This window comes from Entelurus aequoreus, linkage group LG10, assembly GCF_033978785.1.
Source record: "Entelurus aequoreus isolate RoL-2023_Sb linkage group LG10, RoL_Eaeq_v1.1, whole genome shotgun sequence".
NCBI lineage: Eukaryota > Metazoa > Chordata > Actinopteri > Syngnathiformes > Syngnathidae > Entelurus > Entelurus aequoreus.
The window spans coordinates 71,195,496-71,222,995 of NC_084740.1; the positions used below are offsets into that span (position 1 = coordinate 71,195,496).

A 27,500-nucleotide genomic window follows, 5' to 3' on the forward strand; every position below is an offset into this window, starting at 1 on the left:
ATGTGTTTTGTTGTCATGTGATGGTTTTTTAGACTGAATTTTTACACACTGAATTTTCTTTGACGAATTTGTCTGCAAATTAGAAGTAAAATAATTAATTCAGTTCACAAAATTCAGAAACAAAAAACTCTTACATAAATTAAGTATTAAAAAAAACATTTCGTAATAAAGACACAAATTAACTTCAATTGAATCCTCCGTCCTACATGTTTGTGTCAATATTTTGGACAGTCAGAAATAAAAAATATTACACTCATTGTCTATTCAGCAACATCCTTTTATAATTGCACAGCTACTAAAGGATTTAATTCAATTGATGTGTTTTGTTGTCATGTGATATTTTTTTAGACTGAATTTTTACACACTGAATTTTCTGTGACGAATTTGTCTACAAATTAGAAGTAAAATAATTAATTCAATTCACAAAATTCAGAAACAAAAAACTGTTACATAAATTCAGTGTCAAAAAAACCATTTCGTAATAAAGACACCAAATTAACTTCAATGGAATCCTCCGTCCTACGTGTTTGTGTCAATATTTTGGACAGTCAGAAATAAAAAATATTACGCTCATCGTCTATTCAGCAACATCCTTTTATAATTGCACAGCTACTAAAGGACTTAATTTAATTGATGCGTTTTGTTGTCATGTGATATTTTTTTAATGACTTCCCTTTGTTAAATTAGAACATATTTTACTAACATATATCCTATATGATACAAAACGTCTTAGTAGTATAGCCTACCCCTCGTTTTATTGATCATAAAAACTAGTTTTATTGGTCCTAATAACTAGTTTTATTGATCCTAATGACTAGTTGTATTGATCCTAATAACTAGTTTTATTGATCCTAATGACTACTTTTATGGATCGTAATTAGTTTTATTGATTCAACTAACCAGTTTTATTGATCCTAATAACCTGTTTTATTGATCCTAAAAACTAGTTTTATTGGTCCTAATAACTAGTTTTATTGATCCTAATGAGTAGTTTTATTGATCCTAATAACTACTTTTATTGATCCTAATGACCTGTTTTATTGATCCAAATAACCAGTTTTATTGATCCTAATAACTACTTTTATTGATCGTAATTAGTTTTATTGATTCAACTAACCAGTTTTATTGATCCTAATAACCTGTTTTATTGATCCTAAAAACTAGTTTTATTGGTCCTAATAACTAGTTTTATTGATCCTAATGACTAGTTTTATTGATCCTAATGACCTGTTTCATTGATCCAAATAACCAATTTTATTGATCCTAATAACTACTTTTATTGATCGTAATTAGTTTTATTGATTCAACTAACCAGTTTTATTGATCCTAATAACTACTTTTATTGATCCTAATGATCTGTTTTATTGATCCAAATAACCAGTTTTATTGATCCTAATAACTACTTTTATTGATCGTAATTAGTTTTATTGATTCAACTAACCAGTTTTATTGATCTAATAACCTGTTTTATTGATCCAAAATAACTAGTTTTATTAATCCTTATAACCTGTTTTATTGATCCAAAATAACTACTTTTAATGATCCTACTAACTACTTTTATTTATCCTAATAACTAGTTTTATTGATATAATATCCTGTTTTAATTATCCTAATAACTAGTTTAGTGATCCTAATAACTAGTTTTATTGACCCCAATTTCATTGTTCAAAATAGCCAGTTCTGTATATCCCAATAATCAGTTGTTTTCATCCAATTACCCGTTTTATTCATCAAAATAATAGGTTTTATTAATCCATGTAGCCAATTTTAATGACCCAAATAACCAGTTAAGAATCAAAATAACTAGGTTTATTAATTCCAATAATTTGTTTTATTCATCTAAAAACTAGCTCTATTTATCCTAGGCTAATAACCTGTTTTATTGATCCCAAATATAAGTGTTTTTATTCAAAATAACCAGTTTATTGATGTAAATAACCAGTTTTAATGATCCCAACAAATTGTTTTATTAATCAATAGAATGTATTTTAAGACCTCCTCAATCCCACCAACACGTCTTCCTATGAGGAAGTAGTGCCTGGGGAATCTGTGGTGGGCTCTCCTATTTCTGGGGCTGGGGTTGCTGAGGTAGTTAAAAAGCTCCTCGGTGGCAAGGCCCCGGAGGTGGATGAGATCCGCCCGGAGTTCCTTAAGGCTCTGGATGCTGTGGGGCTGTCTTGGTTGACAAGACTGCAGCATCGCGTGGACATCGGGGGCGGTACCTCTGGATTGGCAGACCGGGGTGGTGGTTCCTCTCTTTAAGAAGGGGAACCGGAGGGTGTGTTCTAACTATCGTGGGATCACACTCCTCAGCCTTCCCGGTAAGGTCTATTCAGGTGTGCTGGAGAGGAGGCTACGCCGGATAGTCGAACCTCGGATTCAGGAGGAACAGTGTGGTTTTCGTCCTGGTCGTGGAACTGTGGACCAGCTCTATACTCTCGGCAGGGTCCTTGAGGGTGCATGGGAGTTTGCCCAACCAGTCTACATGTGTTTTGTGGACTTGGAGAAGGCATTCGACCGTGTCCCTCGGGAAGTCCTGTGGGGAGTGCTCAGAGAGTATGGGGTATCGGACTGTCTGATTGTGGCGGTCCGCTCCCTGTATGATCAGTGCCAGAGTTTGGTCCGCATTGCCGGCAGTAAGTCGGACACGTTTCCAGTGAGGGTTGGACTCCGCCAAGGCTGCCCTTTGTCACCGATTCTGTTCATAACTTTTATGGACAGACTTTCTAGGCGCTGTCAAGGCGTTGAGGGGATCTGGTTTGGTGGCTGCAGGATTAGGTCTCTGCTTTTTGCAGATTATGTGGTCCTGATGGCTTCATCTGGCCAGGATCTTCAGCTCTCGCTGGATCGGTTCGCAGCCGAGTGTGAAGCGACTGGGATGAGAATCAGCACCTCCAAGTCCGAATCCATGGTTCTCGCCCGGAAAAGGGTGGAGTGCCATCTCCGGGTTGCGGAGGAGACCCTGCCCCAAGTGGAGGAGTTCAAGTACCTCGGAGTCTTGTTCACGAGTGAGGGAAGAGTGGATCGTGAGATCGACAGGCGGATCGGTGCGGCGTCTTCAGTAATGCGGACGCTGCATCGATCCGTTGTGGTGAAGAAGGAGCTGAGCCGGAAGGCAAAGCTCTCAATTTACCGGTCGATCTACGTTCCCATCCTCACCTATGGTCATGAGCTTTGGGTTATGACCGAAAGGACAAGATCACGGGTACAAGCGGCCGAAATGAGTTTCCTCCGCCGGGTGGCGGGGCTCTCCCTTAGAGATAGGGTGAGAAGATCTGCCATCCGGGGGGAGCTCAAAGTAAAGCCGCTGCTCCTCCACATCGAGAGGAGCCAGATGAGGTGGTTCGGGCATCTGGTCAGGATGCCACCCGAACGCCTCCCTAGGGAGGTGTTTAGGGCACGTCCGACCGGTAGGAGGCCACGGGGAAGACCCAGGACACGTTGGGAAGACTATGTCTCCCGGCTGGCCTGGGAACGCCTCGGGATCCCCCGGGAGGAGCTGGACGAAGTGACTGGGGAGAGGGAAGTCTGGGCTTCCCTGCTTAGGCTGCTGCCCCCGCGACCCGACCTCGGATAAGCGGAAGAAGATGGATGGATGGATATTGATCAAACAATCAGTTTTCTTGATCCCAATCATCATTTTAATCAAAAGAAGCAGTTTTATTCCAACTAGGTTTAGGGCTTAGACGAGGATTTCAAGTTGGTGGTGGTCTCAAACGAGAGAAGTGGTTTTCATACTGTAACTAGAGTTTTAGTGTTTAAAATAAGACCTTTTTACAGCAAATTACATGTGATAAGAAAAATGTCAAGTTCAAGCATAAACTCTTACTTTTTTAGGAAAAATTTGTAAAATTACAGTTGAAGAAGAAGTTTTCAATCTCAATGGGATTTTTTCCAGGTTAAATAAAGGTTACATAAAAAAATGTATATTTAAATAAAAAAGAAAAAAAAGACTGTTACAAGAGAACAATGTACTTAATACAATGCTGTACTTTTTTCAAAGATTTTTTTTATTACCGTATTTTTCGGACTATAAATCGCTCCGGAGTATAAGTCGCACCGGCCGAAAATGCATAATAAAGAAGGAAAAAAACATATATAAATCGCACTGGAGTATAAGTCGCATTTTTTGGGGAAATGTATTTGATAAAAGCCAACACCAAGAATAGACATTTGAAAGGCAATTTAAAATAAATAAAGAATATTGAACAACAGGCTGAATAAGTGCAATTTATAGTCCGAAAAATACGGTAGTAATATTTTCCAGTGTCTTGTTGTAATGAAAAGTTGCATTTTATTCTGACTTTAAAACTTGACACATTCAATACTCTTCCTGACTGAGCTTACTTGTTTAATAACGGCTTAAAAAGCATTTTTCCTTTCGAGCACTAAGCTCTCAGATTATTTTCTCATATTCCTGCACTGACAAAGTCTCGTCATTGCACTTGTTTCATGCGTTACAATATGCTGGCTATATTTAGTGCCGTGTTTCTATGTCAGTGTCACACACTTACACACACATACACACATACACACACACACACACACACTCTCACACACACACACACACACATCGGTGCATCGCAGCTGCTTTCTGCCGTTGTTTGGCTACATTTGTGACCTGATACCTAATAAAATCACTCTAACCACCAGGTGTCGCTTTAAAAAAAAAAAATACCACTCCACTTCAATTTAAAGACAATACACCTTTGTCCTAAGGTCAGTGTTTTCCACATTTCCTGTTATCAGATCATCATCGGCATCGGCCAATACTCAACGTATCTTTGGGAACATTACATAAACAATGCGACGCGTTAGCCAACACTCCCGATGCTTTTCATTATCGTAATTATTCACCACTTTTTAGAAAGGATGCGACGTGTAATCCGTACTTATTGTTGTTGCGTAATAATTTTTCTCACATTAAATCCCTGACAGGACTTTTGAGCCTAATAAATCCCTGCTTATTTGTATTATTCTTGCCTTGAAAGCACAATAGTTATGTAAGACTCCGGTATTTTCAGTAGCTTAGCCGCTAATGCTAAGTGCGGCTGCTAATTGTACATGTATTTCTTCTCAAGGGAGCCAACCGTTTTTGTTACCAAATTTCTATGAAGCTTTCTAGTTAAATAAAACGGTCTATTTAGATTAAAATAACGTATTATTGGGATCAATAAAAACGGGTTATTTTGATTAAAAGTCCATTGGTTTTACTTTAGTGCAAACTCTGCATACTTAGCATTCTAGCTCGGCTAACAAAGTCACTTTCTGCTAAAGCTAAATACCGTGACCTCAAATTAACTATATATTTACATTTATCACGGAACACATACCGTATTTTTCGGACTACAAGTCGCAGTTTTTTTCATAGTTTGGCCGGGGGGTGCGACTTATACTCAGGAGCGACTTATGTGTGAAATTATTAACACATTAGCGTAAAATATCAAATAATATTATTTAGCTCATTCACGTAAGAGACTAGACGTATAAGATTTCATGGGATTTAGCGATTAGGAGTGACAGATTGTTTGGTAAACGTATAGCATGTTCTATATGTTATAGTTATTTGAATGACTCTTACCATAATATGTTACGTTAACATACCAGGCACGTTCTCAGTTGGTTATTTATGCCTCATATAACGTACACTTATTCAGCCTGTTGTTCACTATTCTTTATTTATTTTAAATTGCCTTTCAAATGTCTATTCTTGGTGTTGGCTTTTATCAAATAAATTTCCCCAAAAAATGCGACTTATACTCCAGTGCGACTTATATATGTTTTTTTCCTTCTTTATTATGCATTTTCGTCCGGTGCGACTTATACTCCGGCGCGACTTATACTCCGAAAAATACGGTACATGTAACTGTATATCAAGGAACCGCGTAGCAAACTTTTGTTTTGTTACCTAGCTAGTCCCTGGTTAGCAACAAGCTAGCACAATAACGTCAAGCTATTATGGGCTAAAAATACATTGTGATCTCAAAATGTGATAAATATCTCTCTTATGATCATCCGCCATCTTGTTTTACCTTCCACACCCCTCTCACTCGACAGAGAAAAACGCACACAAACAAATTAATGTACAAAACCCAAAACCAGTGAAGTTGGCACGTTGTGTAAATGGTAAATAAAAACAGAATACAATGATTTGCAAATCCTTTTCTACTTATATTCAATTGAATAGACTGCAAAGACAAGATATTTAATGTTCAAACTGAGAAACTTAATTTTTTTTGACAAATAATCATTATGTTAGATATAATGGCAGCAACGCATTGCAAAAAAGTTGGCACAGGGGCATGTTCACCACTGTGTTACATGGCCTTTCCTTTTAACAACACTCAGTAAACGTTTGGGAACTGAGGAGACCAATTTTTGAAGCTTTTCAGGTGGAATTCTTTCCCATTCTTGCTTGATGTACAGCTTAAGTTGTTCAACAGTCCGGGGGTCTCCTTTGTGGCATTTTAGGCTTCATAATGCGCCACACATTTTCAATAGGAGACAGGTCTGGACTACAGGCAGGCCAGTCTAGTACCCACACTCTTTTACTACAAAGCCACGCTTTTGTAACACGTGGCTTGGCATTGTCTTGCTGAAATAAGCAGGGGCGTCCATGATATTGTTGCTTGGTTGGCAACATATGTTGCTCCAAAACCTGTATGTGCCTTTCATCATTAATGGTGCCTTCACAGATGTGTAAGTTACCCATGTTTTGGGCACTAATGCACCCCCATACCATCACAGATGCTGGCTTTTCAACTTTGCGCCTATAACAATCCGGATCTTTTCCTCTTTGGTCCAGAGGACACAACGTCCACAGTTTCCAAAAACAATTTGAAATGTGGACTCGTCAGACCACAAAACACTTTTCCACTTTGCATCAGTCCATTTTAGATGAGCTCGGCCCCAGCAAAGCGTTTCTGGGTGTTGTTGATAAATGGCTTTCGCTTTGCATACTAGAGTTTTAACTTGTACTTACAGATGTTGCGACCAACTGTAGTGACTGACAGTAGTTTTCTGAAGTGTTCCTTAGTCCATGTGGTGATATCCTTTACACACTAATTTCGCTTTTTGATGCAGTACCGCCTGAGGGATCGAAGGTCTGTAATATCATCGCTTTCATGCAGTGATTTCCCCAGATTCTCTGAAACTTTTGATTATATTACGGGCCGTAGATGGTGAAATCCCTAAATTCCTTGCAATAGCTGGTTGAGAAATGTTGTTCTTAAACTGTTGGAGAATTTGCTTACGCATTTGTTGACAAAGTGGTGACCCTCGCCCCATCCTTGTTTGTGAATGACTGAGCATTTCATGGAAGCTGCTTTTATACCCAATCATGGCACCCACTTGTTCCCAATTAGCCTGTTCACCTGTGGGATGTTCCAAATACCGTATTTTCCTATTTTCCGCACTATAAGGCGCACCGGATTATAAGGCGCACCTTCAATGAATGGCCTATCTTAAAACTTTGTTCATATATAAGGCGCACCGCATTATAAGGCGCACAGAATAGACGCTACAGTAGAGGCTGGGGTTAAGTTATGCATCCCGTAGTTGCGAGACCTGTTGTGGCTCAATAGTGGTCCATATATAAGGTGCACCGGATTATAAGGCGCACTGTCAGCTTTTGAGAAAATTGGAAGTTTTTAGGTGCGCCTTATCGTACGGAAAATACGGTAAGTGTTTGATGAGCATTCCTCAACTTTCTCAGTCTTTTTTGCCACTTGCGCCAGCTTTTTTGAAACATGTCGCAGGCATCAAATTCCAAATGAGCTAATATTTGCAAAAAATAACAAAGTTGACCTGTTTCAACGTTAAGTATCTTGTCTTTGCAGTCTAATCAATTGAATATAAGTTGAAAAGGATTTGCAAATCATTGTATTCTGTTTTTATTTGCCATTTACACAACGTGCCAACTTCACTGGTTTTGGGTTTTGTAGATATCGACACATATAAATACGTAAGTATTGTATTTGTTCTCATAAAATAAAATACATAGAATCAATAAAAAGTGTAAAATTCCTTCTTTTCCAGGAAAAAATCCCATAATTTGACATAAAAATATTGACAAGTACCAGTTGGATACGTAGTGGTGGTCTACAACTGTGCATTGTTATCTTCTCACATGTTCAGAAAGTGTTTTTGTAGCGGTGCAGTAGTAATAAGTAGATAGTACTAGTACAGCGGTCGGCAACCTTCAGCATACAAAGAGCCATTTAAGCCCATATACCCCCAAATAAAACCCGTTCAGGAATCTGTTCGATTCCTGAACCTGTTCAGTGGCCTTCTGGTTAGTGTCCACCCTGAGATCGGTAGGTCGTGAGTTCAAACCCCGGCCGAGTCGTACCAAAGACTATAAAAATGGGACCCATTACCTCCCTGCTTGGCACTCAGCATCAATGGTTGGAATTGGGGGTTAAATCGCCAAAAATGATTCCCGGGCGCGGGCACCGCTGCTGCTCACTGCTCCCCTCACCTCCCAGGGGGTCAAATGCAGAGAATAATTTCGCCACACCTAGTGTGTGTGTGACAATCATTGCTACTTTAACTTTAATATTAGTATTCATGTGCTGGATGACGATGACCTGTCCGCCATTTTGCTTGACTCTGCTGCGGTTTGGCTCCTCCTCCTTCTCTCACCGTTTAGCTCTCTCTCTCTCTCTCCTTTTCTCTTTCCTTTTCTCTCTTTTCTCCATCCTGTCAGTCAGAGAGGAAGCGGCGGGATGAAGAAGCGTCTTTGTCGACTTAGTCAGCTGCCAACGCTAGCTGGACCACTACTTTAGCTAGCCGGACCGCTAATTTAGCTAGCTGTTTTTGTCCTATTTTGGCTTGGTCTGTTCTCTTCTGCTGGAAGTATTTCTAGATGTCTTTTTTTTGGTTCTTTTTTGTTTGTTTAGTTTTTTAAGTCGCTTAGTAAGTGGAGCTAACTTAGTGACTGCGCGAGCTGTGCGCTGTAAGGTTGCCGTGACGACAACGTCAGGATGCTAAATTGGGCATAGGCTGGAATATTCCGGAACGTTTTTTTTCAACTCTGGACACGGAATATTTGACCCAAAACCGAAACTATGAATTCCTGCTGGAAAAGTCAGGTCGGTTTGAAGTGTTTAATTGTGTGTGCGTTTGTTAACAGAGACGTGTGTGTGTGTGTGTGTGTGTGTGTACGTGTGCGTGTGTGTGTGTGTGTGTGCGCAGGAGGAGCAGGCGGCCAAGATGAAGGCCGACAACATCCGTGTTGCTCTGGAGAAGATCAAGGAGGCGCAGGTGAAAAAGGTGAGTCTGCACTGGACACAACATTAGGTACACCTCTATGGAGGAGAGCTTTGATTGACACGAGGATTGTTGGGGTGTAGAAACGACATGGCACTGTTTTGTTTCATCTACAGTGTGTGTGTGCGTGTGTGTGTGTGTGTTGCACGTGTCCAGCCTATGTGGGTCAGGTCAGTGAGACTCCACAATAAAAACTCTGGTTGATAGCAGCTGGGGTCACACACACACACACACACACACACACACACCACTCAGCATAATGACCATTGCAAATGAAATCCTCAATCCCACTGAGGAAAGAAGAGCGATGCTGGATTAACTGCCTGGATTTACTACACACTCACAATCACACACACACACACACACACACACACACACACACACGCAGAGTAAAGTCCAGATATGAAAAGTGTGTCTTATATCCATTTTTGAAAAGGTTTGATATTTTCCGACTTTTTGTAAGACAGTGAACGTGTCCCTGCTGATGGTGACTGGTGATTGGACGAGTGCCAGGTAAAATATCGTAGGTATTTGCAGTAATCCAGGTGGTGTTTGTCCTGACAGTTGGTGATCCGCGTACATTTGTCGGACGAGAGCTCCAAGACCATGATGGTGGACGAGAGACAAACGGTCCGACAGGTACGTTAGCGAGCAAATAAACCTGCTACACAAATGACTTAACGACGTATGCAATTATCAACTATATATATTATATTATATTATATCAACTGTAAATAGAGTGGACTGAAGTGGTTGTTGAACATGGTAACACGTTGGTAGAGTGACACAGACTTCCTCATAAACATCAATGGAAACATGAATCATTGCTTCTAGTCTTGACAAATGTCCATGTTTTAGTGATATAGTATATATAGTGTTAGGTTCAAACACTGATGACATCTATTAAACAAGACAAGAAGCAAGGAATCAAACAGACCGAATTAAAATGTGGCTCAATGAGGAGAAACGCGTACACCTGTACCCCTTGTACAGTACAGTGTCACCACGCTCTGACGAAAGATTGTACATAATAATAATTTAATAGATTTTATTTCTAAAAAAGCACTTTACGTTGAGCAAACAACCTCAAAGTGCCACAGTGTAAAAACAAATAAAAAATAGTAATAATAATAATAAAAGATAATAAAAACAAATAAAATATAAAACCAGAAACAGCCCAACAGCTAGAACCAGCATGCATATCTATAAAAATCTATAAAAAAGCCTTTTTTAAAAGCATCCACAGTCTGAGGTGCCCTCAGGTGGTCAGGGAGAGCGTTCCACAGACTGGGAGCAGCGGAGCAGAAAGCCCGGTCTGTACGCCTCCTCTTTTATTTGGACTTTCCCTGATTACATGGCAACAGCTGTTTCTAAGGGAGGGGGGTCGTCAACAGCCACTGCCTTTTGGTTACAAAACAGTTCAAAGAAAAGGTCGTAAAACAGTTCAAAGAAAAGGTCGTAAAACAGTTCAAAGAAAAGGTCCCTGGAGCTTGGGCCGGTCCTGCTTCCTCTCCACTTTGTAGGTCTCGGGTCAAGACAAAATCTTTCTGTGGATTACAATACATCAAAGAAACCGGCGCCTTTGTGTCGCTTCCCATCGTACACAGTGGAGTTTTACAAGCCTTTTGCTTGGTAGGATCAAAGACAGCTTTTGTCCTCTCGCCGGGAACTCATGGAAACACAGAGTTTTGTGATAACTTAGATACAATTATTATGACATATAGTAGTAGTGTGTGTGTGTGTGTGTGTGTGTGTGTGTGTGTGTGTGTGTGTGTGTGTGTGTGTGTGTGTGTGTGCGTGCGTGCGTGCGTGCGTGCGTGCGTGCGTGCGTGCGTGCGTGCGTGCGTGCGTGCGTGCGTGCGTGCGTGCGTGTGTTAAATATATAAATAATATATATACAGTCGTGGTCAAAAGTTTACATTTGTGAAGGACATAATGTCATGGCTGTCTTGAGTTTCCAATAATTTCTACAACTCTTCCTTTTTTGTGATAGAGTGGTTGGAGCACATACTTGTTAGTCACAAAAAACATTGATGAAGTTTGGTTCTTTTATGAATTGATTATGGGTCTACTGAAAGTGTGAGCAAATCTGCAGGGTCAAAAGTATACATACAGAAACATACACTATCAATTTTGGTGATGTAGAAAAGTTACAATTAAATTAAATTAGCTTCATGTCATAGCCTCTTAACTGCATGTGAGTGATTATGATGGACGACACCTATTGACTTCTCTGAGCACATTTAAATATGGCTCATGTGATGCAGTCATTAGACTCGGTTACAAACGCGACAATGGGAAAGTCAAAGGAACTCAGCACAGATCTGAAAAAAACAAATCATTGACTTGAACAAGTCGGGAAAGTCACTTGGAGCCATTTCAAAGCAGCTTAAGGTCCCAAGAGCAACTGTGCAGACGATTGTTCGTAAGTATAAAGTGCATGGCACAGTTTTGTCACTGCCACGATCTGGAAGAAAACGCAACCTATCACCTGCTGCTGAGAGAAAATGGGTTAGAGAACCACCAAAAAGCAGGTCTGCAATGAATTGGAAGTGTCTACAGTCAAGCATGTTTTGCATCGCCATGGACTGAGAGGCTACCATGCAAGAAGGAAGCCCTTGGTCCAGAAGCGACACCTTAAGGCTCGACTAAAGTTTGTTGCTGATCACATGGACAAAGATAAGACCTTCTGGAGGAAAGTTCTGTGGTCAGATGAAACAAAAATTGAGCTGTTTGGCCACAATACCCAGCAATATGTTTGGAGGAGAAAAGGTGAGGCCTTTAATCCCAGGAACACCATTCCTACCGTCAAGCATGGTGGTGGTAGTATTATGCTCTGGGCCTGTTTTGCTGCCAATGGAACTGGTGCGTTACAGAGACTAAATGGGACAATGCAAAAGGAGGAGTCCTGACTTAAACGTGTGGACAATGCTGAAGAAACAAGTCCATGTCAGAAAACCAACACATGTAGCTGAACTGCACCAATTTTGTCAAGAGGAGTGGTCAAAAATTCAACCAGAAGCTTGTGGATGGCTACCAAAAGCGCCTTATTGCAGTGAAACTTGCCAAGGGACATGTAAGCAAATATTAACATTGCTGTATGTATACTTTTGACCCAGCAGATTTGCTCACATTCTCAGTAGACCCATAATACATTCATAAAAGAAGCAAACTTCATGAATGTTTTTGGTGACAAACAATTATGTGCTCTAATCACTCTATCACAAAAAAAATAGGAGTTGTAGAAATTATTGGAAACTCAAGACAGCCATGACATTATGTTCTTTACAAGTGTATGTAAACTTTTGACCACGACTGCATATATATTAATATGTATATATATAGTATATATAATAGTAGTGTGTGTGTGTGTATATATATTAAATATGTATATAGTATATATATAATTAAAGTACATTCATATACACATGAAGTACTGTAGTTATGGTGTTAAATCAACATTATGGAATAAAGCATAAACTATGAAGAATAAAGGTTGGCGTTTATGTCGCTAGCTCAATGCTAACATACAAAGGACATTCCCATTGACATGCTAACACAACTTAGCATCGCAATCGTTTTAAACTTGTAAAAACGTTTGACAAATGAGATTTTAACAAAACAAAATTGAAAAATTGATTTCTATATAATATTGATGTCAACTTTTGTATGACAAGTCCGGCCCGCTGCTCTGCACTCTGCTGACTAACTACGAAAGCCTGCTGTTCAAAGTGTAAATGTAAGACAAGTAACGCAGTCGATGGTTTATGTAACATTGGTGTCATATCTAATATACCTTATTTATTATTTAATTGATTTCATGTCGAGGGGCCAATAAATACTAGCTGCGGGCTGAAGACGGCCCCCGGGCCGCACTGTGAACACCCCTGATGTAAGCATATATACATTGAGTGTTGATTTGCTAATGTCCTGTGGTCCAGGTTCTGGACAGTCTGCTGGAGAAGTCCCACTGTGGTTACAGTCCAGACTGGTCTCTGGTGGAAACCATCAATGAAGTCCAAATGGGTAAGAATTTGTGTTATTATTATTATCATCATTATTATTAAATATTATTATACTTAACAGCTGAAAAAGGGGAAAACGTCCAAATGGGTAGGAATTATTATTATTAGTATTATTATAAATAACAGCTGAAAAACATGAGAAAGTAATCAAATAGACACAAGAAAAACATTTTTGTTTAGTTGACATTTGAATATTTACATTTTTGTTAGTTTGCAGTAATATTTTTTTTCAGAAATTATTCATAATATTTTTTTTTACTAATACATTGTTTTATATTGATGCATTAATGTATAAAAAATGATTAGAATAAAATAATTTCCCTGTGTTATTATAGTCCTAATCAACCAGAGCAGTGCTTCTCAAATAGTAGGATGTCCTATTATATGTGTGTGGGGGGGGGGGGGGGGGGGGGGGGGGGCGTGAGAGTGTATATCTTGGCACATAGATAAATAAAATAAAAATGTAACCGAGCAAGTTCCAAACAGTCCGTTTGATGCAGTGCTTCTTAAAAAGTGGGCGCCACGAAGTGTCGGGAGGGGAAGGGGGCGTGAGAGGCAATAGTGTAATAGCATCTTTAGTGTTAGTAAAGAACTATCCTGACTTATGCAGATACAAAAATAAACATTATCTTTAGGGGGGCATAAGAAATGTTGTTCTTTATGGGGGGGGCGTGAAAAAAATGTTGTCCTTTATGAGGGGGCGTGAAAAAAATATTGCTCTGTATAGAGGAATGTAAAAAAAAAATCTTTATGGGGGGCATGAGAAAAATTGTTGCCCTCTATAGAGGGGCAACAATTTGAGTAGTGTGAATACAAATGTTGTCCTTTATGGGGGTGGGCGTGAAAAAATGTTGTCCTTTATACAAATATACAAAAAATTTCTTATTGGGGGGGGGGCGTGAAAAAAAATATTGCTCTCTAAGGGAATGTGAAAACATTTCTTTATGGGGGGGGCATGAAAAAAATGTTGCCCTCTATAGAGGGGCGTGAAAAATGTTGTCCTTTATGAGTAGTGTGAATACAAATGTTGTCCTTTATAGAGGGGCGTGAAAAAATGTTGTCCTTTATACAAATATACAAAGAATTTCTTATTGGGGGTCGTGAAAAACATATTGCTCTCTCTAAGGTAATGTGAAAAAATTTCTTTATGGGGGGTCATGAAAAAAATGTTGCCCTCTATAGAGGGGCGTGAAAAATGTTGTCCTTTATGAGTAGTGTGAATACAAATGTTGTCCTTTATGAGGGGGCGTGAAAAAAAGTTGTCCTTTATACAAATATACAAAAAATTTCTTATTGGGGGGCGTGAAAAAATATTGCTCTCTCTAAGGGAATGTGAAAAAATGTCTTTATGGGGGGGCATGAAAAAAATGTTGCCCTCTATAGAGGGGCGTGAAAAATGTTGTCCTTTATGAGTAGTGTGAATACAAATGTTGTCCTTTATGGGGGGGCGTGAAAAAATGTTGTCCTTTATACAAATATACAAAAAAAATTCTTATTGGGGGGCGTGAAAAACATTGCTCTACCTAAGGTAATGTGAAAAAATGTCTTTATGGGGGGGCATGAAAAAAATGTTGCCCTCTGTAGAGGGGCGTGAAAAATGTTGTCCTTTATGAGTAGTGTGAATACAAATGTTGTCCTTTATGAGGGGGCGTGAAAAAAAGTTGTCCTTTATACAAATATACAAAACATTTCTTATTGGGGGGCGTGACAAACAAATTGCTCTCTCTAAGGTAATGTGAAAACATTTCTTTATGGGGGAGCATGAAAAAAATATTGCCCTCTATAGAGGGGCGTGCAAAATGTTGTCCTTCATGAGTAGTGTGAATACAAATGTTGTCCTTTATGAGTGGGCGTGAAAAAAAGTTGTCCTTTATACAAATATACAAAAAATGTCTTATTGGGGGTCGTGAAAAAAATATTGCTCTCTCTAAGGGAATGTGAAAAAATTTCTTTATGGGGGGACATGAAAAAAAGGTTGCCCTCTATAGAGGGGCGTGAAAAATTTTGTCCTTTATGAGTAGTGTGAATACAAATGTTGTCCTTTATGAGGGGGCGTGAAAAAAAGTTGTCCTTTATACAAATATACAAAAAATGTCTTATTGGGGGTCGTGAAAAAAAATTGCTCTCTCTAAGGGAATGTGAAAAAATTTCTTTATGGGGGAGCATGAAAAAAAGGTTGCCCTCTATAGAGGGGCGTGAAAAATGTTGTCCTTTATGAGTAGTGTGAATACAAATGCTGTCCTTTATGGGGTAGCGTGAAATTTTTTTGTCCTTTATAGAAAAATACAAATATACAAAAAATGTCTTATTGGGGGGCGTGAAAAAAATATTGCTATCTCTAAGGGAATGTGAAAAAATGTCTTTATGGGGGGGCATGAAAAAAATGTTGCCCTCTATAGAGGGGCGTGAAAAAGGTTGTCCTTTATGAGTAGTGTGAATACAAATGTTGTCCTTTATGAGGGGGCGTGAAAAAAAGTTGTCCTTTATACAAATATACAAAAAATGTCTTATTGGGGGTCGTGAAAAAAATATTGCTCTCTCTAAGGGAATGTGAAAACATTTCTTTATGGGGGGGCATGAAAAAAATGTTGCCCTCTATAGAGGGGCGTGAAAAATGTTGTCCTTTATGAGTAGTGTGAATACAAATGCTGTCCTTTATGGGGGGCGTGAATTTTTTTTGTCCTTTATACAAAAATACAAATATACAAAAAATGTCTTATTGGGGGGCGTGAAAAAAATATTGCTCTCTCTAAGGGAATGTGAAAAAATGTCTTTATGGGGGGGCATGAAAAAAATGTTGCCCTCTATAGAGGGGCGTGAAAAATGTTGTCCTTTATGAGTAGTGTGAATACAAATGCTGTCCTTTATGGGGGGCGTGAATTTTTTTTGTCCTTTATACAAAAATACAAATATACAAAAAATGTCTTATTGGGGGGCGTGAAAAAAATATTGCTCTCTCTAAGGGAATGTGAAAAAATTTCTTTATGGGGGGGCATGAAAAAAATGTTGCCCTCTATAGAGGGGCGTGAAAAATGTTGTCCTTTATGAGTAGTGTGAATACAAATGTTGTCCTTTATGAGGGGGCGTGAAAAAAAGTTGTCTTTAATGGGGGGCTTAAACATTTTTTTGCCTTCTGTAGGGGGCGTGAACATTTTTTTGTCTTTTATGTAGGGGGGCGTGAAAAAAAAAAATTCCTTACAAGGGGCGTGACATAAAATGTTAGCCTTTATAGGGGGCATGACAGAAAATGTTTTTCTTTTACGGGGGGTGTAAAAAAAATATTTTTATGGGAGAGCGTGAAATTTTTTTTACCCTCTATAGGAGAGCGGGTAAAAAAGTTGTCTATTATGGGGGGCATGCAAAAGGTTTTGCCCTTTTAGGGAGGACATGGAACATTGTGTCTTTTATGGGGGTCATGAAAACATGTTGTCCTTTTTGGGGGAGTCATGAAAAAATGTTGCTCTCTGTAGGGGGGCATGAAAAATTTACTTCATGACTAGCTTAAAAAAATGTCCTTTATGGGGGGCGTTAAATTTGTTTTGCCCTCTATGGGGGTCCTTAACATTTTTTGCCTTCTATGGGGGGGGGGGGGGGGGGCGTGACAAAAATTATGTCCTATAGGGGGCGTGAAAAAAATAGTATTTTATGGGGGGACGTGAAAAAAAATGTTGTCCGTTGACAGAAAATGTCCTTCATGGGCATGTTTTTATGGGGGGGGGGCAAGAAATGTTTTTTCTTTTATGTTGAGGCGTGAAAAAATGTTGCCCTTAATAGGGGAGCATGAAAAAAAAAATTTAATGGGGGGGATGTAAAAAAAATATTGTCCTTTATGGGGGGGCGTGAGAGAAAATAATTGAGAATCCCCAAATGACATCAGGAAGAGTGGAGATCATTTGCCTTGTAGCAAATCGATACCAACATTTCCAGTATCACCACCATTCTGGAACAACATATGTCTCCTTTTATGGTCAGAATAATACTTGTATTAGTATCAGTATTATTGGAAGCAGCATGACAGTATCAGACGATCAGACGTTTGGGAATATCTCTTAAATCTTCACAAAGTATTTTCCCACAGTGCTTGAACGCACCATGTGTACTCGCAAACATGAATAGTACACACTTTCCTCAGGGGGGCACAATGTACTATATCAGCTTCAACTCCATTTAACAGTCTTTGAAGCACACGCACGCACGCACACACACACACACACACACACACACACACACACACACACACACACACACACACACACACACACACACACTCATGTGCAGTGATGTGTGTGATGTAACCCACATCTTCAGGGCTGTACCAGCCAGTCCTTAATGAGAAACAGGAAGTGCATCGTGAAGCCTTCACAGGCTCTCACGACTCACGGAGACCCGCGCGCTCCAGCAGCATGCCGCCGGGCGACAGATTGACTTCCTGTCATATCGTGACCTCTGACCTTTTCCCACAGGAAATGATCCAATGTAACAATTTTGCTATCACAACTTGACTTTTAAACACAGCATAATGCAGAACTGTAATGGAGTATATGCACTAATGTAAAGCAGTACTCTAATGCAGTAATGTAATGGAGTACTGTATTGTAATGGAGTACTGTAATGCAGTATTGTAATGGAGTAAATAAATGATAAATGGGTTATACTTGTATAGCGCTTTTCTACCTTCAAGGTACTCAAAGCGCTTTGACAGTATTTCCACATTTACCCATTCACACACACATTCACACACTGATGGAGGGAGCTGCCATGCAAGGCGCTAACCAGCAGCCATCAGAGGCAAAGGGTGAAGTGTCTTGCCCAAGGACTCAACGGACATGACTAGGATGGCAGAAGGTGGGAATTGAACCCCAGTAACCAGCAACACTCCGATTGCTGGCACAGCCACTCTACCAACTTCGCCACGCCGTCCCTACTGTAATGCAATATTGCAATGCAGAACATGCAATACTCTAATGCAGTAATGTAATAGAGTACTCTAATGGATGATTCTAATAGAGTACTGTAATGCAGTAATGTAATGGAGTACTGTAATGCAGTAATGTAATAGAGTACTCTAATGCAGTATTGTAATGGAGTACTGTAATACAGTACATGCAGTACTCTAATGCAGTAATGTAATAGAGTACTCTAATGGAGGATTGTAATAGAGTACTGTAATGCAGTAATGTAATGGAGTACTGTAATGCAGTAATGTAAGAGAGTACTCTAATGCAGTATTGTAATGGAGTACTGTAATACAGTACATGCAGTACTCTAATGCAGTAATGTAATAGAGTACTCTAATGCAGTATTGTAATGGAGTACTGTAATACAGTACATGCAGTACTCTAATGCTGTAATGTAATACAGTACTGTAATGCAGTACTGTAATGCAGTACATGCAGTACTCTAATGCAGTAATGTAATGGAGTACTGTAATGCAGTACTGTAATACAATAATGTAATAGAGTACTCTAATGCATTATTGTAATGGGGTACTGTAATGCAATATTCTAATGCAATACATGCAGTACTGTAATGCAGTACATGTAGTACTCTAATGCAGTAATGTAATGGAGTACTGTAATGCAGTAATGTAATAGAGTACTCTAATGCAGTGTTGTAATGGAGTACTGTAATGCAATATTGTAATGCAGTACATGCAGTACTCTAATGCAGTAATGTAATAGAGTACTGTAATGCAGTACTGTTATGCAATACTGTAATGTAGTACTGTAATGCAGTATTGTAATGGAGTACTGTAATGCAGTATTGTAATGCAGTACATGCAGTACTCGTAATGCAGTAATGTAATAGAGTACTGTAATGCAGTACATGCAGTACTCTAATGCAGTAATGTAATGGAATACTGTAATGCAGTATTGTAATGGAGTACATGCAGTACTCGTAATGCAGTAATGTAATAGAGTACTGTAATGCAGTACATGCAGTACTCCAATGCAGTAATGTAATAGAGTACTGTAATGCAGTATTGTAATGGAGTACATGCAGTACTCGTAATGCAGTAATGTAATAGAGTACTGTAATGCAGTACATGCAGTACTCTAATGCAGTAATGTAATGGAATACTGTAATGCAGTATTGTAATGGAGTACTGTAATGCAGTATTGTAATGCAGTACATGCAGTACTCGTAATGCAGTAATGTAATAGAGTACTGTAATGCAGTACATGCAGTACTCTAATGCAGTAATGTAATAGAGTACTGTAATGCAGTAATGTAATGGAATACTGTAATGCAGTGCATGCAGTACTCTAATGCAGTAATGTAATAGAGTACTGTAATGCAGTGCATGCAGTACTCTAATGCAGTAATGTAATAGAGTACTGTAATGCAGTACATGCAGTACTCTAATGCAGTAATGTAATAGAGTACTGTAATGCATTAAAACATGCAATGTTTGATTTTCTTCAGGATTATCGGCATGAAAACGTGTAATCTGCAAATTTACCAAAAATATTCTGCTTTTCAGAACGCATCTTCGAGGATCACGAGAACCTGGTGGAGAACCTCCTGAACTGGACCAGAGACAGTCAGAACCGCCTCATGTTCACGGAGCGGGTAGAGAAGTACGCGCTGTTCAAGAACCCGCAGGTGAGTCACCTGGCTGACCAGGGGTGGTATCATTTGACATGAATCGCTACCTTGTAGGGGTGGTATCATTTGACATGAATCTGATGCTCCATTTTTCAAAAAATGTGCTAGCTCAATGCTAATTTACATTGGAGATGCTATATACATGCTACTCATTAGCATTAGTGATTTTGCATGGCGATTTTCAACACCTAAGATGCAACTAAGATGCATGTTGCAATCAAACAGCTGGTGTGTAATAAGTACAATACCTAGAGTACAAACACTTTGTAGTGCACAACATAAGGCAAGACTGGCACAGTCAACTTTTTATGGCAAAGACTACTTCTTGGCGACGGCATACTTGCAAGTGATACTCAGAAGTGTAAGAAAACAGAATATGGCACCGAGACAACTCAGTCATCAGTATCAACTCACTGTTAAATCAAATATATTTTATTAATACACAACTACATTTTATTACCACATGAACACACACTAAAGAACATATAATTGGTGTGAAAGGTGCTACACACTGAGGTACTTGTACAATGTCACCTGTTGCAGTTTGGTGAGTCAGCGTCTTTCAGGCCGAGTACAAACTAACTCTTTAGTGCAGGGGTCACCAACGCGGTGCCCGCGGGCACCAGGTAGCCCGTAAGGACTAGATGAGTAGCCCGCTGGCCTCAAATAGCAGCACTTACCAGTGAGCTGCCTCTATTTTTTACATTTTATTTATTTACTAGCAAGCTGGTCTCGCTTTGCCCGACATTTTTAATTCTAAGAGAGACAAAACTCAAATAGAATTTGAAAATCCAAGAAAATATTTTAAAGACTTGGTCTTCACTTGTTTAAATAAATTCTTTTTTTTTTTACTTTGCTTCTTATAACTTTCAGAAAGACAATTTTAGAGAAAAAATACAACCTTAAAATGATTTTAGGATTTTTAAACACATATACCTTTTTACCTTTTAAATTCCTTCCTCTTCTTTCCTGACAATTTAAATCAATGTTCAAGTAAATTTATTTTTTTATTGTAAAGAATAAGAAATACATTTTAATTTAATTCTTCATTTTAGCTTCTGTTTTTTCGACGAAGAATATTTGTGAAATATTTCTTTAAACTTATTATGATTAAAATTCAAAAAAAATATTCTGGCAAATCTAGAAAATCTGTAGAATCAAATTTAAATCTTATTACAAAGTCTTTTGAATTTCTTTTAAAATTTTTGTTCTGGAAAATCTAGAAGAAATAATGTTTTGTCTTTGTTAGAAATATAGCTTGGTCCAATTTGTTATATATTCTAACAAAGTGTAGTTTGGATTTAACCTATTTAAAATATGTCATCAAAATTCTAAAAGTAATCTTAATCAGGAAAAATTACTAATGATGTTCCATAAATTTTTTTAATTTTTTCAAAAAGATTCGAATTAGCTAGTTTTTCTCTTCTTTTTTTCGGTTGAATTTTGAATTTTAAAGAGTCGAAATTGAAGATAAACTATGTTTCAAAATTTTATTCTCATTTTTTTCGTGTTTTCTCCTCTTTTAAACCGTTCAATTAAGTGTAAATATCATTAATTATTAATAATAACATAGAGTTAAAGGTAAATTGAGCAAATTGGCTATTTTTGGCAATTTATTTAAGTGTGTATCAAACTGGTAGCCCTTCGCATTAATCACTACCCAAGAAGTAGCTCTTGGTTTCAAAAAGGTTGGTGACCCCTGCTTTAGTGTGTCAGCATGTTAGCTAGGTGTCACCAGTTGTCTCCATGGTAACTTAACCTCACTTCACTGCACTGGTATTACTATATCCATACTAAGGATTCCTAGTTACTATAGAGTTACTAATGGATACTATGAACTAGGGTTGTCCCCATGCCAATATTTTGGTACCGGTAGCAATATGTGTTTCGATACTTTTCTAAATAAAGGGGACCACAAAAAAATGTCATTATTGGCTTTATTTCAACAAAAAATCTTAGGGTACATTAAAATATGTTTCTTATTGCAATTTAGTCCTTACATAAAATAGTGAACATACTACACAACTTGTCTTTTAGTAGTAAGTAAACAAACAAAGGCTCCTAATTAGTCTGCTGACGTATGCATTAACATATTGTGTCATTTATCATTCTATTATTTCGTCAACAATATGAGGGACAAACTGTAAAAAGTGATTATTAATCTACTATTTCATTTACTGTTAATATTTGCTTACTTTTTGTTTTAACATGTTCTATCTACACTTCTGTTCAAATGTAATACGGTAATGACAATAAAGTCCATTCTATTCTCTTGAGTTCCAAGCTGTTTGTTTACATGCTTTTTTTATTTATCTTTGCTATGTGGGCTTATTGGACCCTAATTAGAATAAAAACTAAGAATTATCTTTTGATATGATGTACTTAGTCCATAAGTAACAAACGTGCACTTCATGCTCATTCTTATTTTTACACTTTTTTTTTTACAAATTCCATTGTATGTTATACTCTTCTGACACCACCAGATGGCAGTATAAGTGCCCACATAAGCGGCCTTAAGACCCCAATTCAGTAGTGTACACAATTTTGGAAATAATAGCTAAAAGGTGCTGTCCACGCATGTGGCCACTAAGGCCTTTAGAAGAAGGCAGAAAGAGATGATACAGTATGATCTGCTCACAGATGCCACCTAGTGGTTGTTTGAGCACACTGCAGCTCGTCCTCCCAAATGTGTCAGTCACACGCAGGTTTCTCACAGGAATGAGGCAAAAAAAATACAACCTTACCTTCTGTATTTTGTTTACAACCTGCTTTTTGTGTGTGATGCAGAACTATTTGTTGGGGCGGAAGGAGACGTGCGAGATGGCCGAGAGGAACAAAGAGGCTCTGCTGGAGGTTGGTGTCCTTGTGGTCATTTCCAAGTGCGCCATCTAGTGGAAGGAGGACATGAATAGCTTTCTCAAGGGCGTTCTTACCTCTGTGTGTGCCAGGAGTGTTTCGGGGGCAGCTCCGTGTCCGTGCCTGAGATGGAGGGCATGCTGTGGCTGAAGGAGGACGGCAAAAAGTCCTGGAAGAAGCGCTACTTCCTGCTTCGGGCCTCTGGAATCTACTATGTCCCCAAAGGCAAAGCCAAGGTGTGTCACAATAATCGTTAGAACATTCCCGCGCAAATTCTGATGGGCCTGCTGTCTGCGCCCTGAGCCAAAATTGTTAGCATGCTAACGTTACTATAAGAGACGTTAGCATGGTAAGAAGTACGCTTGCTTCGCAGCTGGCCCTTAATGATAAAAGACTTGTTATAGACAAACATGGCTCCATCTAACGTGTGGCTCGTCCCTGCAGGCGTCCCGAGACCTGGTGTGTTTCCTCCAGCTGGACCACGTCAACGTGTACAGCGGACAAGACTACAAGAACAAGTACAAAGCTCCCACGGACTTCTGCATGGTGCTCAAGGTAGCCTCACTTCTCACTTCCCACTTCTCACCCATCAACATTCTTTCATTCATTTTTATTCCTTTGTGGGTTATTAAAAAGCATTCAAATGGATTTGTTCTAAATTATCTTATATATATTTATATACACATATATATATTATATAATATATATATACTGTACATATATTATGTATATATAAGATACATATATATGTATGTACATATATATATGATGTATATTTAAAATGTATATATATATATAATATATACACAAGATATATATCTATATATATAAAATATGTATATGTATATATATATAGATATACATATGTATGTGTATGTATATATATATATATATATATATATATATATATATATATATATATATATATATATATATATATATATATATATATATATATATATATATATATACATATATATATATATATATATATACACTACCGTTCAAAAGTTTGGGGTCACATTGAAATGTCCTTATTTTTGAAGGAAAAGCACTGTACTTTTCAATGAAGATAACTTTAAACTAGTCTTAACTTTAAAGAAATACACTCTATACATTGCTAATGTGGTAAATGACTATTCTAGCTGCAAATGTCTGGTTTTTGGTGCAATATCTACATAGGTGTATAGAGGCCCATTTCCAGCAACTATCACTCCAGTGTTCTAATGGTACAATGTGTTTGCCCATTGGCTCAGAAGGCTAATTGATGATTAGAAAACCCTTGTGCAATCATGTTCACACATCTGAAAACAGTTTAGCTCGTTACAGAAGCTACAAAACTGACCTTCCTTTGAGCAGATTGAGTTTCTGGAGCGTCACATTTGTGGGGTCAATTAAACACTCAAAATGGCCAGAAAAAGAGAACTTTCATCTGAAACTCGACAGTCTATTCTTGTTCTTAGAAATGAAGGCTATTCCATAAAATTGTTTGGGTGACCCCAAACTTTTGAACGGTAGTGTATATATATATATATATGTATATATATATATATATATATATATATATATATATATATATATATATATACATATATATATATATACATATATATATATATATATATATATATATATATATATATATATATATATATATACATATATATATATATATATATATATACATATATATATATATATATATATATATATATATATATATATATATATATATATATATATATATATATATGTATATATATATATATATATATGCATATATATATATATATATATATATACATATATATATATACATATATATATATACATATATATATATATATATATATATATATATATATATATATATATTAGGGCTGCAACTAACGATTCATTTGATAATCAATTAATCTGTCGATTATTACTTCGATTAATCGATTAATAATCGGATAAAAGAGACAAACTACATTTCTATCCTATCCAGTATTTTATTGGAAAAAAAACAGCATACTGGCACCATACTTATTTTGATTATTGTTTCTCAGCTGTTTGTAAATGTTGCAGTTTATAAATAAAGGTTTATTAAAAAAAAAAGAAGAAAAAAAGTTTTTATTAAAAAAACAAAAAACAAAACCTCTGCGCATAGCATAGATCCAACGAATCAATGACTGAATTAATCGGCAACTATTTTAATAATCGATTTTAATCGATTAGTTGTTGCAGCCCTAATATATATATATATATACATGTGTGTGTGTGTGTATATATATATATATATGTGTGTATATATGTATATATATATATATGTATACATGTGTGTATATATATACAGTATATATATATATGTATACATGTGTGTATATATATACAGTATATATATATATATATGTATACATGTGTGTATATATATACAGTATATATATATATATATATATATATATATATATATATATATATATATATATATATATATATATATGTGTGTGTGTATGTAGATAAATATGACTTAGACTTAGACTTCCTTTTATTGTCATTCCAATTTGAACTTTACAGTACAGATAAGAACGAAATTTTGTTGCATTAGCTCGTTGTAGTGCAGGATAAAAGAGCAATAAGGTGCAGATATAAATGAATAGATGTACAGATAAATATATTGCACTTTTGTATATGCATCCACATTTATGGATGTATGTTATATTGTCTTTATATGTGTGTGTGTGTGTGTGCATATTATATTAATACAATGGATATATATTGTACATGTTAATTGTTATATATTGTATATATGTTATAGACATAATATAATATATCTGTATATATAATATACTGTACACATATTTATATATTCGTAAATATGTTATATTTTATATTGCTATATTTGGTCTATTTATACCTGCATTGTCCTTTCCATCCTTACACTTTCCATCATTGTAACTGAGCTACTGTGTTGAACAATTTCCCTTGTGGATCATTAAAGTTTGTCTAAGTCTATATAATAACTATATTTGGATATTAAGAGATTGTAAAAGTTTGACTTCTGCCTTATTTCCGTGACGATTTTCTTAAAGTTTGGTAATCAATCAGAAATCTCAAGCAGCTAAAATGCGCCATACATGGATAAGTGAGAGAGTGTTTTACATTTTTCCCATCATGCACTCCAATGGATTTAAATGGGTGTAATATTGAATTTTGTTATGGTGCATGGAAATTTTTTATAATATCCACAATGTTCATTGAGCAATTTGTTTTATGTGTGTCTATGTGTGTTGGTTGGGTTGTTTTTTTGCATCATGACTAGGGAAGGTTCTTTGCATTGGGTCATATAAGTAAATGCTGCGCAAAGTTTATGTTTAGTGTAAATTTAAAGGTGATTGACCGGTCTTACCTACGTTGTCCACTAGGTGTCGACATAATGACAGCATCAAAGTTGTCAGGCTATCAGAATGAATGCAATCTCCCTGTGGGTTAGATTCTTTAATAAATTCATGTCACGGGCCAAATTGAAGACTTTTGGACAGCCCTGGTCTAAGTGCTTTTGTTCCTGACAAATGCATCAATATTGTATCATCAGTAATTAGTGTGTGTGTGTGTGTGTGTGTGTGTGTGCGTGCGTGCAGCACCCTCAGATCCAGAAGAAGTCTCAGTACATCAAGTACCTGTGCTGCGATGACATCAGGACCCTGCAGCAGTGGGTGAACAGCATTCGCATCGCTAAAGTAGGAGAGCACAAAAGTGACGACTGGCTCCGCCTCCAAAGGCACTGATTTGTGTGACTTGTGTGTGGTCAGTACGGGAAGCAGCTGTACACCAACTATCAGGACGCCATGAGGAGGACGGAGGCCGCCTACGACTGGTCCTCGCTCTCTTCCTCCTCCATCAAGTCGGGATCCTCCTCCTCCAGTCTTCCAGGTACCGCCCCCTGTCACTTTTCAACACGGGTCGGTTCGCAAATAGCGTCTTCGTGATGTGACGATGTCGGCGATAATCACTCGACTTTTGCTCACCTGCCAGAGTCGCAGTCCAACCACTCAGACAGCGGCGTGTCGGAGATGACGTCATCAGGCCACACCCGCTCGCAGAGCGCCGTCAGCTCCATCTTCTCTGACGCGTGGAGGAGAGGAACGCAAGGAGGAGAGGTAACACAGGCGCGTGCACGCACACACACACACACACACACACACGTACACACACAGGATGGAAAGCTTTATGACAAAATAAAAAAAAGTCAAGCGCATGCGTTGAGAATATGTTTATATATACATACCGTATTTTTTGGACTATAAGTCACAGTTTTTGTCATAGTTTGGCCGGGGGTGCGACTTATACTCAGGAGCGACTTATGTGTGAAATTATTAACACATTAGCGTAAAATATCAAATAATATTATTTAGCTCATTCACGTAAGAGACTAGACGTATAAGATTTCATGGGATTTAGCGATTAGGAGTGACAGATTGTTTGGTAAACGTATAGCATGTTCTATATGTTATAGTTATTTGAATGACTCTTACCATAATATGTTACGTTAACATACCAGACACGTTCTCAGTTGGTTATTTATGCCTCATATAACGTACACTTATTCAGCCTGTTGTTCACTATTCTTTATTTATTTTAAATTGCCTTTCAAATGTCTATTCTTGGTGTTGGCTTTTATCAAATACATTTCCCCCAAAAATGCGACTTATACTCCAGTGCGACTATTATGTTTTTTTCCTTCTTTATTATGCATTTTCG

At 37.6% G+C, this 27,500-nt stretch overlaps 1 protein-coding gene across 3 annotated transcripts in view; it reads left to right on the forward strand.

Moving 5' to 3' along the window:
* Nucleotides 1-27,500, forward strand: part of LOC133658999 (ras-associated and pleckstrin homology domains-containing protein 1-like) — a 142,660-nt gene that overhangs the window by 108,461 nt on the left and 6,699 nt on the right. For 2 of the 3 annotated variants that reach the window (XM_062061587.1, XM_062061585.1), the window contains exons 10-19: nt 9,196-9,273; nt 9,835-9,909; nt 13,212-13,296; nt 19,780-19,901; nt 22,692-22,757; nt 22,853-22,996; nt 23,205-23,315; nt 26,381-26,479; nt 26,552-26,672; nt 26,775-26,908. In XM_062061587.1, coding sequence (XP_061917571.1) covers nt 9,196-9,273; nt 9,835-9,909; nt 13,212-13,296; nt 19,780-19,901; nt 22,692-22,757; nt 22,853-22,996; nt 23,205-23,315; nt 26,381-26,479; nt 26,552-26,672; nt 26,775-26,908 — 1,035 coding nt within the window. The remainder of the gene's footprint in view (nt 1-9,195; nt 9,274-9,834; nt 9,910-13,211; nt 13,297-19,779; nt 19,902-22,691; nt 22,758-22,852; nt 22,997-23,204; nt 23,316-26,380; nt 26,480-26,551; nt 26,673-26,774; nt 26,909-27,500) is intronic. The other variant, XM_062061588.1, reaches the window with a different exon arrangement.